This window comes from Malaclemys terrapin, chromosome 2 (assembly GCF_027887155.1).
Source record: "Malaclemys terrapin pileata isolate rMalTer1 chromosome 2, rMalTer1.hap1, whole genome shotgun sequence".
In the NCBI taxonomy this organism is placed as follows: Eukaryota; Metazoa; Chordata; order Testudines; family Emydidae; genus Malaclemys; species Malaclemys terrapin.
The window spans coordinates 237393051-237411068 of NC_071506.1; the positions used below are offsets into that span (position 1 = coordinate 237393051).

Here is an 18018-nt window from a genome sequence, read left to right on the forward strand (position 1 = left end):
TGCATTCTCTCCTGAATATCCTGTACTGCTGTTGCAGAAAAAGAAGTCCCATTACTGACCAAACCTCCGGTAACTCAAAATACTAGATGAAATCAACTATTTAATAATTCTCAGTGGTGTCTTGTCTTCCTTGTTTGGCAGGAAAAGTGTATGGCATTTGGTAACACAGCAGTACATTAAGTATTTTAATAATCAGTATTGACACACAAAACGTATGGTCTTGAATTACACATTGGGTCAAGTGGATGAAGTATTAGTCATCTTTGTTTTCTCTTTTGGAAGCTAAAAGATTTATAATCATAGATTCAGTTAGGATATAGGTATATAGTTTGACATGTACTATGTTACATAGACTCTTTAGAGGATGTATCCTGAAACAGGCCCCTAGGTTACAAAGAACATACAATGGTTTAATCAGATACCACTAAAAGGAAAAAAGCACACTTTCTGTGGTAATTTTCTAACCTTTCCTTCAGTTGGGAAAGTATTATTTTTAATAAATCGGAAACCTCATGTACATGCTAATTCCAGTCTGTTATATAAAACCCTTGTGCAGATTTACAATTCTGGAAATTAATAATTATGCATGCTGTCAGCAGGAATTATTCCTGTGGTCTGCCTTGTGTGTGACAGAATATTCAGAAATGAACATTCTTTGCACACTTGGGATATCACTATGCCAGGTCATAGTGGCATTCATTGTTTTCTTGCAAAACACAGGATCACAGCATATGGACTAGAGACCAGATTCTGATCTCAGTTGCACCAGTGTAAATTCAGAGTAACTCGTGTAACCCCATTGACATCAATGGAGCTGTTCTGGATATAGAAGAGTGTAACTGAAACCAGAATTTGGTCCTAAGTCTCCAGTTTATTTCCCAGAACCCCAGCACCTTTCCCATTCAAGCACCTTCATATAGCATTGCTTGGTAGCAAAAGCTATAGATAATCTATGTTTAGGCTTCCTTCTTTTGTGTACTTATAACTTCTTCCAAAATTCTTCTTTTAAGGTTGCATTTTTAAGTGCTTGTCTCAGTTGCTCTCTCTGTGTGTCTGTGGTGGGGGAGGGGAAATGGGAGAGTGAATTTTGAACAAAATGTACGCATTTATATTAAGTTATGTGATGACGGGGAAATTTATTTGTGTTATAGTTAAGTTTTTTTTTGTTTTTTTGTTTTTAAGAAATTTTTGCGCGCGCACACACAGGCTTCAGTAGCCGAGCCTTAGAACTGGCCTTTTGAAGAAGCTTATCTTCACTGTTCTCGAATTTCTAGACTAATTTGGAATAAAATAATATATATTGGAACAAGTGGTATGAAGTTTCCTCCAAATACAGGGCTGCAGTACTATTTGTTGTAATATGGAATAAGTTAATACATAATATCAATATTCATTATGTGGGTGTGATTTTTTTTTTTAAATTAATTTATTTCCTTTTTTTTTGCCTGCCATTTCACTGTGGAGTTTTTGTTAGGTAAACTTTTTGATTTGTAACTATGGTGGTATACAGGGAAATCAACAGAGAGGTACGTGTGTGCAATATTTCTCCATTTCCTTAAAAGAAATCTGAGGAATTACATACAAAGATTTCCATCGATGTAATACTAAGGCAGACTTGCAGAACTGTCATGAAAATGAAACTCTCTGATCAGGGATGCCATGAGCTGAAATTTGAGTGCACCTGTGCACCAAGTCATAACACCACTCACTCAAATTTGGCCGACTGCCCCCCTGTCAGGACAGATAAGTGGCCAGGCCAAATTTGAGTGGTGGTGTGGCCCCGTATGCCTGCTTCTCCTCTTCCCTCTCGCCCTCCCACCTTTGCAGTTCTTCCTACAGCCATGGGCACCGGCCACCCCCAGACCCTTGGTACCAGGAACCCCCAGTCTCCAGGAAGGTACAAGGTTTGATCCAGGCTTTAGCACATCCTGGGGGAGCAGAGTTGCAGGAGGGTGGGGTCTGGGGCTCCTAGAACTATCTGGCCCCTGCTGGGTACGGTGCTCTTCAGCCTGATCACCTCTGTGGGTGAGAGCTCAGGGCTGGGTATGAGGTGGGGAGAGTTTGGAGTTGTGTGCAGTGCAATGTAGGGGAAAGAGCAAGGTGTGGGGTGGGAATAGCTTGGTGCTGGGTGCAGGGCTGGTGTGGGGCAGCAGGAAGGGACTGTAGAGCTGGCTGCAGGGTGGAGATTATGAGTCTGAGTGTAGAGGCAGTGGGGGAGGGGAGGAAGAGTTTGTGAGACGGAGAGCTTGGGGCTGGGTGCAGGGCAGAGGAGGGAAAACTCTGGGCTCCCTCCCTTAGGGAAAATTCTGGTTACGCCCCAACCCTATTCACAAAACATCCAGATCAGCCTTTTACTCTGTTAGCTGCTGCTACTGCTAAGAGAACCAATACTTTACTGGCCTTCAAAACAAAAATTACTTGTTTAACAGGCAAAATTGTAGGCTAATTCTGGAGAGTGGGTATGCAAAGGTTAATGTGAGCAGAAAACACAGTCCCGTGAAATTCTATATGCTTGTTTACCTAGGATAAGACGGTTCTGGTGTTTTTATTAAAAGTATGAAAAAAACCTACCTACCTATTATAAAGAAAGCTTTGAATAGAGAACTTTTGTAATAGAATTAAACTGTTAAATTGTAACATCTACCATAGTCAGATATGAGCAACAATAGCCAGATGATGACTGTATAGTTTCATTCACATTGATTATAAAGAGCTTTATGCATATTACAGCACATTTTTGACTGTCTAAAAGAGATGCATACATATATAACTATATATATTTAACTGCTAGACACGCAATAAATACTCTTGTTATAATGCATAATAAGGTGCATTCAGTTCCAAATAAGTTGATTATCCTTAAAGCTTTTGAATGTGTTCCTACAAACTGTTATAAAAATAAGGACACTGTATATTGAACACATTATAAATAATAAATATTTAACATGCATTTTATGTAGTGTGTGTGTCAATATTAAAACATAACATCTTCAGTGAATGAATATAATTACTTATAGTAACTAAAAAGGACAAGAGAAAAATAAGACCATATGCTATCATGAATCAATCTGGGAGTTTTGTGCAACATTCGACAGCACAATAGGGGCCTTATATAGGTTTTTAACTAGTCCTGTTATGTTTACCTAATTTTCTGAAAAGATTATATACGTTTGCTGCACTGTTTTTCAGGGTGGTTTTTTTATAAGCTGCTAGGCTGGGTAGATGGAAGCAGAAAAAGTTTAAATAATTAAAAAACAGTTGCTCCAAACTTCCTCATCTCCTGTTTGTGATAAATGACTCTTTGTATTTAAAGGTTCAAGCACAAGTACGTCATGCAAAACTAAATTTTGACAAATTGAAGACTGATGTGTGTCAGAAAGTGGATCTTCTTGGAGCGAGTAGATGTAACCTCCTGTCTCATGTTTTAACAACATATCAGGTATTCAAAGAACACTTTAACCTCAAAGGAAATATTTGCTGTAAGCTGTAAAATCTGTTTTTCATATTACAGTAATATGACAATATGCTGATAAGTATAAGAATATCAAAATCGCTTGGGGGAATGAAAGTTAGCATTAATACTGATTATTAAACTAATATTGTATTGAAATATTACTTTCTTTATAGACAACGCTGCTTCATTTTTGGGAAAAAACCTCACATACCATGGCAGCTATCCATGAAAGTTTCAAAGGTTATCAGCCATACGAATTCACTATGTTAAAGGTAAGGAACATACAGGTGTATTCTTTTATGTATCCATTGATCAAGTGATTTGGTAATAAATGAGAAAAGCAGTACACATTTTTTAGTTGCATGTTTATATCTAGGGGGTTTGTCATTGATTGCCAACGCGTGGTCATGGTGTGCAGTTTATCAAGTATCCTGGCATTTCCTTTTGATAAATGCGTAGTGGCCAGCATATGGCCCCATATCAACAAAGCATCCCTATTCAGGATGGCATTTAAGCACTTGTTTAAAGTTTAAGCACATGCTCAAGTATTATCTCAAATAGTGATGTGCCCCAAGTGCTGAATCAGGGCCAAAAAGAATAGCAGGCAAGCAGGACAAACTCTAGGTTTTACATTGTCCCCCACAATCCCACAAATTGTATGGCCACCATTTTGCTTTTTGCACTTGTTTTTATAAACAGCTCTTTAAAAATATCCCCTCATATTAAAAAGAACGTCTGCATCTATGTACCCACAAGGTGATTTTGGATGCTCAAGCTCTTTTTTTTTCTTCTCCTTTGCTTTGTTACAAATTCTGTGGTGGAATTTCAGGAGTGCAGTAGAACCTCTGAATCTGCCACACTTGGAACATAGGGCTGGACTCCATTCTCAATGCTTATGTTAATGAGCTCTTCTGCTTCACTATAAAAATCACTGATCACTGCAATTTGGGGATTCACTAAAGAAACAGAATTTTTTTTGAAAAATCTGTCAACTGTTCAGTTAAAATTAGAGTAGTCTCTTGCCCCGTAGTCATTACACAGCAAAGAAGGCATGTAACCACCTGATCCCATTTGCACCAAATAAATAGGGATGGGGAGAAGATGGAAGTATTTCCGTCCAGGAGGCATTTGGGAAAGTGATAGGAGAGCTGCAACAAGCAGGAAAGGCAAGAATGAATGACTTGTGACAATGTAATATTGATTGAGACAGCCTAGGTTTAAAACAATTCCAGGTCAGATCCTCAATTGTATGTGTCTCAAACGCAGAATAACCAGTTGGTCAACATTTCACTAGTCAGTCCTTGCAGCTGCACTATAGGCCCCAGAGCGGGGAGAGACTTGAGGTTAGAGCTTTATGGAGAGTTACCTCACAACCCCAAAGAGCCTATAGGGATTTATGGTTGCCAATCCTCCAGGATTGTCCTGGAGTCTCCAGGAATTAAAGATTAATCTTTAATGAAAATTGTCATGTGATGAAACCTCCAGGAATACATCCAACCAAAATTGGCAACCCTAGGTCTGCTGGTGCAACAGCTCAAAAAAATCTGATTTGCTAACTTCCACTGACCAAGGAACAGCAAAAATAAATCAAGGGCCCATTTCTGAGCCCGATTAAAGCATCATAAAGCTGCCATAATGCTAGCTTAACTAGCCGGAGGAGGAATCCATGAGTCCTCAGATACCATAAAGCTACCATAGTGGCTCCACCGCACCTCGTTCAGCCCCCGGTGCAGAAGACTGGGATCATGGCCAGCCCTATGTGATAAAGCAATAGGCAGCGAGGCATATGTAATAGCCTTGAGGCTGCTGCAAGTTGCACACGGGATCAAGTTGATCCCCAGTTAGTCCCAGGATAGGGCAGGGCATAAAGCTGCCGTTGTTTCCCCTCACTCAGCTGCCTCAAGTGCAGCTCAGGCACATCCCAGATTTGGGGGCAAAGTTTCTGATTTGGATCCCCTATTTGGTAGCATGATTGCTAGAGTACTAGGGCAGCCTGGGCCTGATCACGCTACACCGAAGGTAGTTTACTAACTTCCTTTTCTCATGCTTTGAAGCGAACAAATATATTTGTTGTTGAATACTCAGACTTTTTTTCTGTTGGTATTATAGTGTGTCTTGAGATGAAAACCTTGTCTTTGCTTCTGGGACCTTGAAGTGAAAACATTCTCTAAGTTATATTTGCTCTTCTAACATAGTCTAAGAAAGTGAGATTCCTCTGCATGTATTATAAGTAACTAGCCAAATATTGTTCAGATCTCAATATATGGGACACATTTTAGATGTCATGCTGAGAGAGGACTTGGGCAGCCAACCTGCTTATTTCCATGCATAAAAGATCCCTGTGGTGGAGGATGTTAGATAGGCAATGCTATTCTGATTTTACTCCTCTTCTGTGATATATTTGATTATAATTAAAATTGGCTTTGGACTCAGTGACAAAGAAGTGTGATCTCTGTGTGTGTGTGTGTGTGTGTGTGTATGATGAAGTCTCTTAAAACAAACTACAGCCATAAAAATGAATGTGAATATTCCACAATGTAGCATATATAGCTCTTGCCTCATAATGAGAATCCTTATAATTTGTAGAGCTGGCCTCCCATGTTGAGAAAATATGGCTCCTTGTTTTTTGCTATGATATTTTACCATGCTGAGAACGTCATGCTGATCGCTGTTCTGGGATTTTCAGCATGGAACTACATGAAGGGTTAGTGGAAATGTTTAAGAAAATAACTAAATATTTGGAATAGAAGATTAGGCTAGTTGTCTTTTAATATCAGGAATTTCTTCCTTTTGGTAGTTATTACAATGACCACTTTCCATGGTACACCAAAGTTTTTACTTAAAAAAAAAAATTAATATGTTATGGTTTCCTACTTTAAACAATCTGTGTTACTAAACTAATTTTACAGTTGTGGATAATGAATAGATTTTAATTTAAATCTGTAGGTCATCATATTTCATTTATTCATTTCAAGTACATGAATATTACTGAATAGTAACAATCTAGCTTTTTTTAGAAAGCTGAGTGAATGGATGCTAGATTCATATCCCCATAATTTCAATAGATGGCTTCATGTTATGGCTATAGAAGACTTATCTTTCATACAAAGAATATTTCTAATATTTCAAGTATCAGGGGGTAGCCGTGTTAGTCTGTATCTACAAAAACAACAAGGAGTCTGGTGGCACCTTAAAGACTAACAGATTTATTTGGGCATAAGCTTTCGTGAGTAAAAACCTCACTTCTTCGGATGCTCTAATATTTCAGTTTTTTCCTCTGTGCCTATATATATTTAATGTACACGTGTAATTTTAATAAATTTAAATTTTATATTATGTTACAAATATACATACTGTGTATATAACTGTTTCACAACAAAATGTTGTGTGCACTCACGTGTGGGTTGTGACACAGTTAAGGCTACTATATGGCCAGATTAAAGCACAGGTATTATAGGCCTTAATGGCTATATATATGGCTAAGTCCTCAGCTCCTGGGGTCATGTGATTAAATCAGAATCCAAGTTTTGTGGGTTTTTTTTTTTTTTTTTTTTTTAAGTTTTTAGCCTTCATAGCTGTGAAGATAGGCTTGAAAATATGAACTGAGTGTAACCAGTGTACCAATATCTGCCTGAGTCTGCAGAAAGCCTGAATCAGTAGCTCTGAGATGAATGAACTGCCCTGTGCATCTTGAGGGGGTGTTAACCTCAAGACCCACTGCTCTTGAGGGCCACCACCACCATCACTCCAGAAGAGGACTGTGTGTAGCAGAAGCTGCTAATGGATAAAATTTTATCTGCTAAAGAAATGCAACTTCTCCGAGATGTATCCATCAGCAGCTGCATATAAAAACTTCTCTGTCAGCAATAACACGTGAAACTTTTTCCATTGTAAAATTAAATCTGACAGATAAGTGTAGCTGCTGATGGAGAGACTGTGTATGTAAGGCAGAAATTTTATCCAATGAAGACTGCTTCTGTCAGCTATTCATTTGATGCATAAATTTTAGAATAATGATAAACAGCTAAAAATGACCATAAATCCTGTTGTTGTGTTTTTAAATCTACACATTGCATCAGATCTACTCAAGATTAATCTCCGTGCCAATTTTTGTGTAGAAAAACAACAATCCTTTAAAAAAACACAAATTGATACTAACACTTTTAAGCTACAGTTATATTTTGTGAAATTAAACTGGACAAGTGCTAATTAGAAAATTCAAAGGGAATAAAAACTAATAGTGTGTGCTATTTTGAGTTTGAAAGGCCACTTACATTTAGAAAGAACTAGGAATGTATACCCTGTAAACCAGTTTCCAAACACACACTGTGGAATTATGATCAAGAACCTCCATAATTTAAAATATATATGAGTATGAAGAATCACTGTAATTCTTAAGTCTGGTGTTTGCTACTATGCCATCAAGTCACTTTTCTCATTTTGAAGCCCTGTCCTGAAAAACACATGGTGCTTAGCTTTAGTCACACAAGTAGTCCCATACACTTCACTGGGACTACTTGCATAAGTTAAATTAAAAATAAATATTTGTAGGATCAGGGCCTTACTTTAGGACATTATTTGAAAACAAACATTGTTTTCTTAAATGTAACATTTTAGTTAAATATAGACCGTCATTGAAAAATTAGCAATATTACTGTACAGTGGAAATTACTATTTATGTTTGGAAGTTTTAATTAATATATTAATGAGTATTCATGTATTAGGCTTACCTTAGCAAAGAGCCTCTGAAATGCCTGTTGGGATTGTTTCTGGGAAGAAAACATTGTCTTTGGAGATGCTTGCCAAGCTCTGTTAATGAAAAGCAACCCATTTGTTTTCTTTGCTTCAGGGTGTATTCTGAGAGTAGTGTAATTGTGCGATTGCAGCTGTATTTCCTGACTCTTAGTTTTATGCTTGATGAAAGATGATTATTAATATTTAAAGACTCCATGCATCCTGGAGAGATCTGTTTGCTACAGTATTATTCAAGGGAATGGGCTGATTGAGCGTGTAGAACGTTAAGGTTGCACTAACCTGAACAATTTTACTCTATAACAAATGTGTCAGAATACGCATCAGTTGCTTCTTTTTATGAATGAAGCTCATTTCTATATCTTTTAATTGTTTCTTTCTTGCCATAGTTATTTTAATATTTCATTAATTCCTGTTTGTGTTTTTTGGTAGTATAATTCCTAACTTCCTGAATTGCTCACAGGGGTCTGGAAGTAGTGTGGGTCCTGAACTGGGGAAACAGAAGACCTGGATTCCAAGCTCTGCCACTAACTCACATAACTTTTCTGTGTATCTGTAAAGTGGGGATGATGCTACTGACTGACTAGTTAGAGCTCTTTGAGATCTCTGGCTGTAAAAGCACCGTATAGGGATTATTATATTCGGCTGTCTTTTTCTTACATATGTCATCCCTCCTGATTCCTATTTACTATCCCACATTTTACTCAGTGTTTAATTTATAATGAAAGAGGAGCCAGGGCTCGAGCAATTTTTTTACAGTCGTAACTGATGCAGCAAGCCCACAGGTGCCGGGGTGATGAACTGCCAAGCCCAAAGGCGCTGATTTTACTCACTAGGTGGGATGGTGAAAATGGTGGTCCTAGCATATCATGTTACCCCCATGGGGCACTTCATTCTTTACATTCATCTGCACTAGGAATTTTTGTAGCCATTTTTCAGCACTGGTGCCATCAATCAGCTATAAAAAGCAGGTTGCAGACCTTTTTACAACTTTGCCATTGAAACCGTGTTGAGTTAGTGAACACAGAGGTAAAAATGCCGCTGCCTGGCTTTGGTAAAGCTTACACTTTTTATAACACTGGTGTTGAAAAGTGTATAACAATTTCTTAGTGAGAAGGTCATTATTTTGGACAGTAGGACTGGGAGGGCATACTTTCCCTGGCCCTCTGCCAGTTTGATAGCTGTCCCTCACACTGTGTGGGGGAAAGAAATAAGGGTGGGTGGATATACGGCTAATTCTCATTCAGCTGCTAATATAAACCCATTCAATTTTTTTTTTTAATTTATTGAGGAAAAAGAAGGAAACCACAGTGGGACAAAAGCGCCTTTCATGGTCTAGCAACAGATGTCCCATAATTGTCTCATTGGGTGGGTCTTCATCGTGGAATTATATGAAATGATTGGCACCTGGGTCTGAGCATCAGGGTTTATCTAGGTCGGGTATGAGCAGCCACACTGCAAAGCCGTACTCGAGTTACTGTGTCATCACTGGTGCTGTGCTAACCAGTGTGTGTACTTAGGGCATGTGGGGGCAGATCCTGTGGTTTTTTGTGCTGTAGTAAGATGATCTGCTCTATGATTCTTTCCTGGTGAATTGTGAGAGAACTTGTCTGTCCTTCTGGACAAGTGGGAGGAATCATGGGTAGGCACTGAAGGACTATCAGCACTAGAGTGGTTTAGCCTATGTCCTCACTGCAAAGTTGGCACTTACCAGCTCAGGGGTTAGCCTACAGCTCCAAACAGGTCAGCAGACACGAACAGTAAGCACCACCAAACTTGGCTGAGACAATTCTGTGTGTGGTCAGGAGCTGGGTTAGAAGCAACACCTGAGTAAGAGTCACTTCCTATACATTTGGTTAAGGCTTCAAACATTAGTTCTTTACCCTAGGGTTTGTAACCAGCATTAAACTGGCTTTATAAAAGAGTCCACACACAAAAACTGTACTAGTTTAACTTTTTATTTTAACATTTAAATTAAATTGGTGTGATTTCGGTGCGAAGACAAGCTCTAAGGAATGTAGGGTGTACAGGGTTACACAAAGTATATTCCTGATTTTATAGTAGAGGGATATAAATGAGGCAAGCAAGAAGATTCTGTTAATACTTTGAGAGTCGAGTTTCGGATACAGGCATATAGTCAATGGGAGCACCGCACATTCATCTAGTCAAAGCATATGATCCTATGCATATTGTTTATCCTGAACCAAATAGCTTTGGTTTAGTGTGCGCAACTCCAGTGACGTCAGTGAAGTCTACTTATTATACTATCTGTAAGGTAAGAGAGAATTCCTTGCTCCATCAAAATATAACACAACCTACCTACCAAAGATATTTACAGAATGCCAAACACTGTTGTTTGTATACTTGTTCACAACTGCAATCACAAACTGTGGATTTACATTCAGTAAACCAAACTGTTAACCATTGTTTCTTAATTTAACTACATTTATTTTTGTATTAAAATATTTGCTAAATTATCTAGCCCTTTTGTCTCTTTCATAAAAAAATAAGTGCTTTTAGTGGGGAGAGAGAAAGGGGAAAATACTGAAGTATTTGCTAGCAGAGTTCAAGACAATATTTCCTAAATACCAATATAATTAAACTTGGATATTGCATTAAAATATGGCTACCATTCTTTTTTTAAATCATCATGCAGCATAATTTCCCTTTTAATTGTGGACTTTGTGCTATATTTATTTTCCTAATACAGGAAATAGTAACTTCCATTATTATTATTATTATTATTATGTTACCTTTTTCAGACCCTTGTGAGCACCATTTCTGTATGGCGTTTCCCATGGTGTGCCGATCCTGGTACCATAAAAAAGTATTTCCTGAAACAGCCTGAGCACTGACGGAAAATATTAGCTTAGTGTTAGAGTTTCTAAGAGGAAAACACCTGTTTAAAAAAACATTTTATGTATGTAATTTCCCCAGGGAATACTGAGGATTTTTCTTTCCACCTTTGAATCATTAAAGAGAGCATGGGTGCTAATCTAGTATTGCAGTTACCATGTTATGGTAACCACAAACTTTTTGGAAATCAAAACCAGTTAAAAAATCATAGTGTAAGTTGTATTTATTACATTCCAATAAAAGTTAAAACGAAAGACTGAATGGCTCAGGGAAATGGTATTGGAATATGGAGGGTGAGAGAGATGGTCAGGGAAAGGGGCCCTAAAAGCACCATGTTTGGCTGGCAGAGGATTTCTCCTCTGAGAGCACTGCAGAAGACAAATGTAAGGCTGTCTCCTGAGGACCCTGCAAAAGCCCTGGCGTAGGGCATATGCCACGGATGGGCCTGGGGGAGAGAAGGGCGTGTCACTGCAGAGATTCCAGGCAGTGCTGTGGCCCATGCGGCAACCTGAGGAGGCTGCTGTAACTTAGACAAGTCCTCAGGGCCTGTCAGGGGCCTCTTCAGCCTTTGGAGGAGCCGAGGATCAGTAGGATACAAAGGTGACGTACAGCTCTCTCCCCATTGTGTTCTGTGCGGTGCCTCTGAGCTGCATCTCACCAAAGCCTTTAGTCTGTTGGAACCTAGTCCTGTGCCTATTTAAGTCAATGGAAAAACTCCCACAGACTTCAGCGGTGCAAGAATCCGTCTTTGGTCACTAGTCTGAATGCAGCCCAGTCATTACCATCTGTTGTATGGTATCTATGAAATACAAGAGTGATTTCATTCTAGGTGCCAGTGGACAAGTGTCCATTTCCCAAAACCCACAAAGTCCCTCGTAAATGGTGCTGATTAATGCTCTTTCTGGCAGTATAAGCAAAGGGGGCCCGGACTAAACTGGAAGAGGGAGTGGTTCCACTAGGTTCCATTTGTAGCACAGCATGAGAAGCTTGCACTCCTGCTGTATGTGTTCTTTTCTATTCTTTAAACACCGCGACTCTCCAATGCAGCACTAAATTCACTTAGGCTACTTTACAGAAACATAAACTTGGGATAAAGAAAACAAAAACCTTGCAAGATGTAGCTTTATGGCAAGCACATTAACTTGGTTCCTAAAACACCAAAGGTAAAATAAGTACAACTGGCTGCCTTCATATAAACATGGACCAAAATTATATAAACAGAAGTTAGAAATGCCCCCACTGGTGAATAATCTGTTCAGGTCAGCAGGGGAGCAGTAAAAACAAACTAAACTAGATAATAAGTGGGACTATTTTCCACATGGCAGATCACTGGTGACTCTAACTTTCCTTTGTGATCCTGTGTGGAACTTGGAGCAAGAGCTTTCCCTGGTTCTACTATTCCAGTGACGTATGCTAGCATTTTATTAAGACTCTGGACACAAACTATAACGATTCTCTACTCACTGTGCTTCTCACAAAGTGTGTTCTCTCTTAGCAAAAAATAAATAAATTGGTTATCCTGAATATCAGCAAGGCTTACAGTAAAATGAACACTTTAAAGTGCAGTTATCAGAAAAGGGACAGTAAAAGTGGCATTTACTTACCCAAAAGATCTTCTTTTGTGGGTATTCCAAATCATGATATCTGCTCCATTTGTTTTTTTGTTACATTCACTTAGTGTGTTTGGCACAGTGCAAGATACAAATATAAATCCTGATCCTGCAAGACACACTTCTGTCTGCACAGAGCTCTGTTGAATTCAGTGCTGTTCTACACAGGCACAAAGATCCACTCTCACAGTTCCAAGTTTATGATCTGGGCCCAAATCTACAAAGGGACTTCGGTCTTGCAATGCTCAGCATTGCAATCTCTGACTTTTAGGACTGTTACCAACCGGTGGAATCCACAAGCTCTGAGTTATGCACCGAGGCTCCCTATACAATTCATGGGGTTAGAGAGATGCTTAAAACTGGTGTCCACAAAAGGCAGCACACTATGTGAGGGGCTTCCTAAGCTAGCTGATAGCAGATGCCAAGGAGAGGGATGTATCCTAAACCCCACTGGTTTTTAGGGAGTTTGGCACCTAAGTCTGGGCTGGGGGGAGCTGCCTATCTCTCCTTGGGAGCCACAGCTGGGAACCCTCTCCTGGAAGGGAAGTGCCTAAGCTGTTTCTTGCAAGAATGATGGTGGCACACACCTAACGCCACACAAAATGGCCTGGGGATGAGGCAAGAAACATTTTCCTTGTGGCCAGTGATTGGAGCACTCATCTGGGATGCGGGAGACCCTCTTGCTTGATGAGAAGAAGAGGTTTGAGCAAAGGTTTCTCGCATCTCAGGTGAGTGCCTGAACCACTTGGGTATGGAGTTACTCTCTCTGGCCCAGTGCATATTTAATGATTAAATTATTTATATATGTGGAGTAGCTGCCACAAGAGAGAGTGAGGCAGACCCACATCAGAACATCCCAATATATACTATACTTTTAATGATCATGTATGTAATCCTTGTCACTGAGTGCATAAACTGATTGTGTATTTTTGTTTGCATGCCCACATTTGGGACTGAGATGATAAACACGAAACGCCAGGATGCTGTTACTTACATATTTACTTTTCAGTGCACGACCGTGCTTTCAAATGACAAAACTTCCACTTTAGCCGCCTCTCAAAGTCTGCTTCAATTATAAAATAAACACCAAATAGGTTTTGATGAAGTACAGTAGCTGGAGGTCATATAGTACAAGAGTTTATCACTGAGGACACAGGTGTGGCCTTCTTATAGTCTTTGCACATGAGCTAAATTGTCAGGGTCCTGTAAATAGCTGTGCCAGAGAGAGGAGATGAAGAAGCAGTATGAAGAAAAAAATATAGCTTCATTTCATTTTTAATTCTAGCTCATCTTCAGACACACTCTCTCTCTGTGTGGGCTGCAAACGGAACAGATTTTTCTTAAATACGTTTTGGAAACAGAATATGAGTTTAGCAACAGCCAAGAGGCCTCCTTCAGAAATGAATGGTCAATAAAGGAAATGTATAGTGAGTGGTTGCTTCTTTTCGTGTTGTTTATACTGTAGCTCTGCTTTAGTGAATAATCACTAAAAAAAATTTACCTGCAGGAATTTTCTCTCTCTGATTCAGACTAGGCTCCAATACTTTGAAAGTATTTTGCTTTCTTATGTGGACTTAGCTGGGCCAGTTTAATGTTACATGAAATAATATCATTTCCCTGACTGTCTACCATTTTCTTTTTCGTTTATGTATTGATTGTGATCTAGAGCTTACAAGATCCTGTAAATAAATTAACCGAGAGAGCTGAAAAGGAGGAGGATTTGCAGACTGCAAGCACCAAATCAGTGGAGGATCAGCAGAGTCAGTAAGTCACGTGTCCTGCATCTCAGAACTATGTATTTTTTTCATCTGTGCTGTGCTTTCCAATTCATCTTTGGGTTTGTCTGTCATGCTTATAACTGTAAATACAGGCTTTCTTTATTTGAACACTAGAGATTTGGAAAAATAGAGATCAAAGTGGAGGAATTCCTGTAATACTGCAGTGTATAGATCAGATTCCCCAGCCAAGGAGCCAAGCACAAAAGTTCTGTTGTAAACTAAAAGTGAGCAATGTAGAACAAGTACAATTAGGCCCTCGAATTAACTGCTTTCTGCTTTACTCTTTCTATTTAATAAGGGGGAAAATGCAAAACCTGAAAAATAAAAAGAAACAGTAAACAACTTAATTCAAGAAAAATGATAATATTGCGCTCCATCCATTGTCCCTTTCATGCCCTCTTCCTTGCACCTGGGAACAGGAGCTGAATTCTTGCTTGCTGTAAGCACTGATTAGTTTTTATGATGTATACAGTGTTGGCTATTAATCCAGTACAGCAGCAGGTACTTTGCAAAGAGAACATCTAAGTGAGCTGATTCTATTGTGACTTGAGTTACCTGCGGCTCTGAGGTGAGAGGGATATATGAATGGGTTGTATGTTAATCTTCGGAGCAGCTGATCAGGGGATGGGAGAACTGGAGGATGAGATGTGATCCCTCGCCTATGGAAACATCAAGATTCAGTTGCGAGGACATACAGTGATGTAATCCTGATGCCACCTGTTGTTTTGACCATCCAAGTAAAGTACCTACATAAGGATCGGATGTCAAAAAATTAAGAACAATTTGAATGCTGGTTACTGGGGTTTGTTTGGCTGGTTTTTAGAAGTCTTTTGGAAAGACTGTTGCATTTTTAAACAAATTAAAGAATCAGAAGACATTTTCCACTAGCTAACAGGTTTTAAGTGAGTCCTATTTGGGGGTTAAACAGGTTAGAAAGGACTGAAGAAGGAACTTCTGGAATAAGGAAAAGAGTATTAGGAATGAACTACTTAGTACATAGTACGTAGTCCTGTCTTGAGTGCAGAGGACTGGACTAGATGACCTCTCGAGGTCCCTTCCAGTCCTACACTTCTATGATTATTCCGTGAAGCTTCCCCCACCTCACCCCAATTCAGAGCTTGTGTCTAGAAACTTTCTCAGTCCCCATATTGCCTGCTACAGTTTAAAAACAAAAGCAAAACAATGCACCTATCCTGAGTGCTAGAATCATGTTTCATGCACGAGGTCTGCTTTGATACTAGACATAGTATTGTAGATCTTGCCAGAAAACACATCAGCTGTCATGTAATAGGCACACTTGCTTGTGTCATGGCTTTTCACAAACCTCTGTAACAGAGAAGAAAGAACAGTTTCCCTCTCCCTCATTTTCTTCCTTAAAACAAAAATATTAATTACCATTTCTAAGGCTTTAGAAAAAATAAATATAAATCCCCATGGAATCACAGTATATTTTAAATATCTGACTTGTTTGCAGGGGTGGAATTGAACTCACTACCTTGATTAATGAACTTACATTATTCTCATCAGGTCATTTATTCTTCTGGTACTCAACTTTGAGACCATTGGTTAAGTCAGTAACACAACCCCTTTACCTTTCAGCATTTGATGGCTGTTGAATTTTACCTTATGTTGTGAACACAGCTTACATTAGCATGCTGAGGTTTTTTGTTTTGTTTTTAAATAATCTTAGAGCTTGTCTACACACACAAATTGTACTGCTTTTACTATACCAGTATATAGTTAAACAATGCAACCCCCACTACTGTGGATTCAGTTATATTAGGAATATATAGATAGCTATATAGATAACTGCATTCATTTGGTTAAATACACCACTAATCAAAATGGTTAAACCGGTATAAAAATTGTGTGTAGACCAGACCTTATGTTGTTTGTTCATAACATCAGCACTGTTGATTCATTCTTTCCAAATCTGTGTTAACACTGAGGTGGATGTAATTTGACTGGAGTCAGTGGACTTGCACTAGGAGTGAATCTGGCCCATACTATTTAATTGCTGCCATAGATCGAGAATGCAAAATGTTTTTGTGGGGGATGGTTATAGCTCCTTATTGATAAGTGGACAAAACAAAATCTGGATGCACAGAATCCAATTGTATATTGTCCATTACAGATTTTTAGGTAGATAAAAATGGGACTTAAGCCACTTGACAGTTTCTCTTCAACCCAGTTTAATCTTTAATAGGTTTTGCAGACAAAATATTAGAAGGCAACAACTTACCAGCGTACTTGGGAAGTAAAGGGATTAATGTAAATTACTGATGTAATGCTATTATGGTACAACTGAAGAAGGAAAGGTATCCGAAGTTTTTCTACCTTTTACAAGATGTATGACACTAAAACATAGAAGTGTGCTCTGAATTTTTTTCACTCTCTAATTTAAGGTTGATTTCACTAGATGAGGAAAACCACAGCAAGGAACTGACCTATTCAGGTATTATTGTATATCTAATGTTTCTCAGTTGTGGTGATCTATGTAATGTATGTATTACTTTCCGCAAGCTACTTCATAGCAATTCATAGAATTAAGCACAGAAGGGACCATTACATCATCCAGTCTGAATTCTAGCCCACTGATTTTAAAATGTTTATCCCTGGTAGATGTAGTTTACTCAGGCCCAGATCTTCAGAGGTATTCAGGCACCTAACTCCCATTGAAATCACATCACCATTGATGTCAGTGGGCGTTAGGCACCTGAATATCTTCGAGGATCTGGGCCTAAGTTTCTGATGGACCAGAAATCACTTTGTCATCCTCATATGACAGGAGTACGCAATCCTGCTTCTTTCCAAGTACCAAACAGAAATATTTATTGAGCACTTTTGCCTTTTCTGCTTTATTATTATCAGTTTTACCATCCTCGTCTGGCTATTCCCATTGCTAGGATTTTTGTTCCTAATATACTTAGCCTCCTTTTTATTGTCCTTAGCCCTGCCAGGCATGGATTTTTTCTGTGATTTCTCTAGCTTCTGCTATCAATTTTCATAAGTTCTCGTTTATAACGAGTGCTATCTAAGTAACTTTATTCCATTTGTTATATTGCTTTTTAAAATCTCTAATTGTTGCCTTCACTTTGCCACTGGTCCAGGATAGGCTTTTAGCCAAAGCTGTCATTGTTTAATTGTGGCTTTTTGGCCACCTATTAGCTCTCCCTTAAGCACTCCCATTTTCATTCAGATTTTTTCTGTTTAAATTTTTATTCCCAATACATTTTTTTAGGCAATCACCAACTTCCAGTACAGTGACTGATTAATCTTTATCCTTCATTATGAGAGCCAAAACAATGTTACCTCATGTTGGGTGCAATACCTTTTGTGTTAAAAAATGTGTATACTTTTTGTAAACTTTGATGATGTTTTACATGCTGGAGGTCCCATGCAGCAAGCAGTATCTCCCACATTGAAGTCCCCCATAATATTTTTTTCTTTTTGACACCTTACGGATAGTTACTTAAGGAGTAACTGCTCCTCCTCTTTCCCCCGATGCCACACGCCCTAGCCAGGCCAGAAGCTGGAGTTGGGACGCCCAGGGAGCCTGAGCCACTTT

At 38.9% G+C, this 18018-nt stretch overlaps 1 protein-coding gene across 2 annotated transcripts in view; it reads left to right on the forward strand.

The window, feature by feature from the left end:
- ICA1 (islet cell autoantigen 1) overlaps positions 1–18018 on the forward strand; it is a 92730-nt gene that overhangs the window by 59987 nt on the left and 14725 nt on the right. For both annotated transcript variants that reach the window (XM_054020348.1, XM_054020349.1), the window contains exons 7-10: positions 3314–3439; positions 3628–3726; positions 14339–14436; positions 16856–16905. In XM_054020348.1, coding sequence (XP_053876323.1) covers positions 3314–3439; positions 3628–3726; positions 14339–14436; positions 16856–16905 — 373 coding nt within the window. The remainder of the gene's footprint in view (positions 1–3313; positions 3440–3627; positions 3727–14338; positions 14437–16855; positions 16906–18018) is intronic.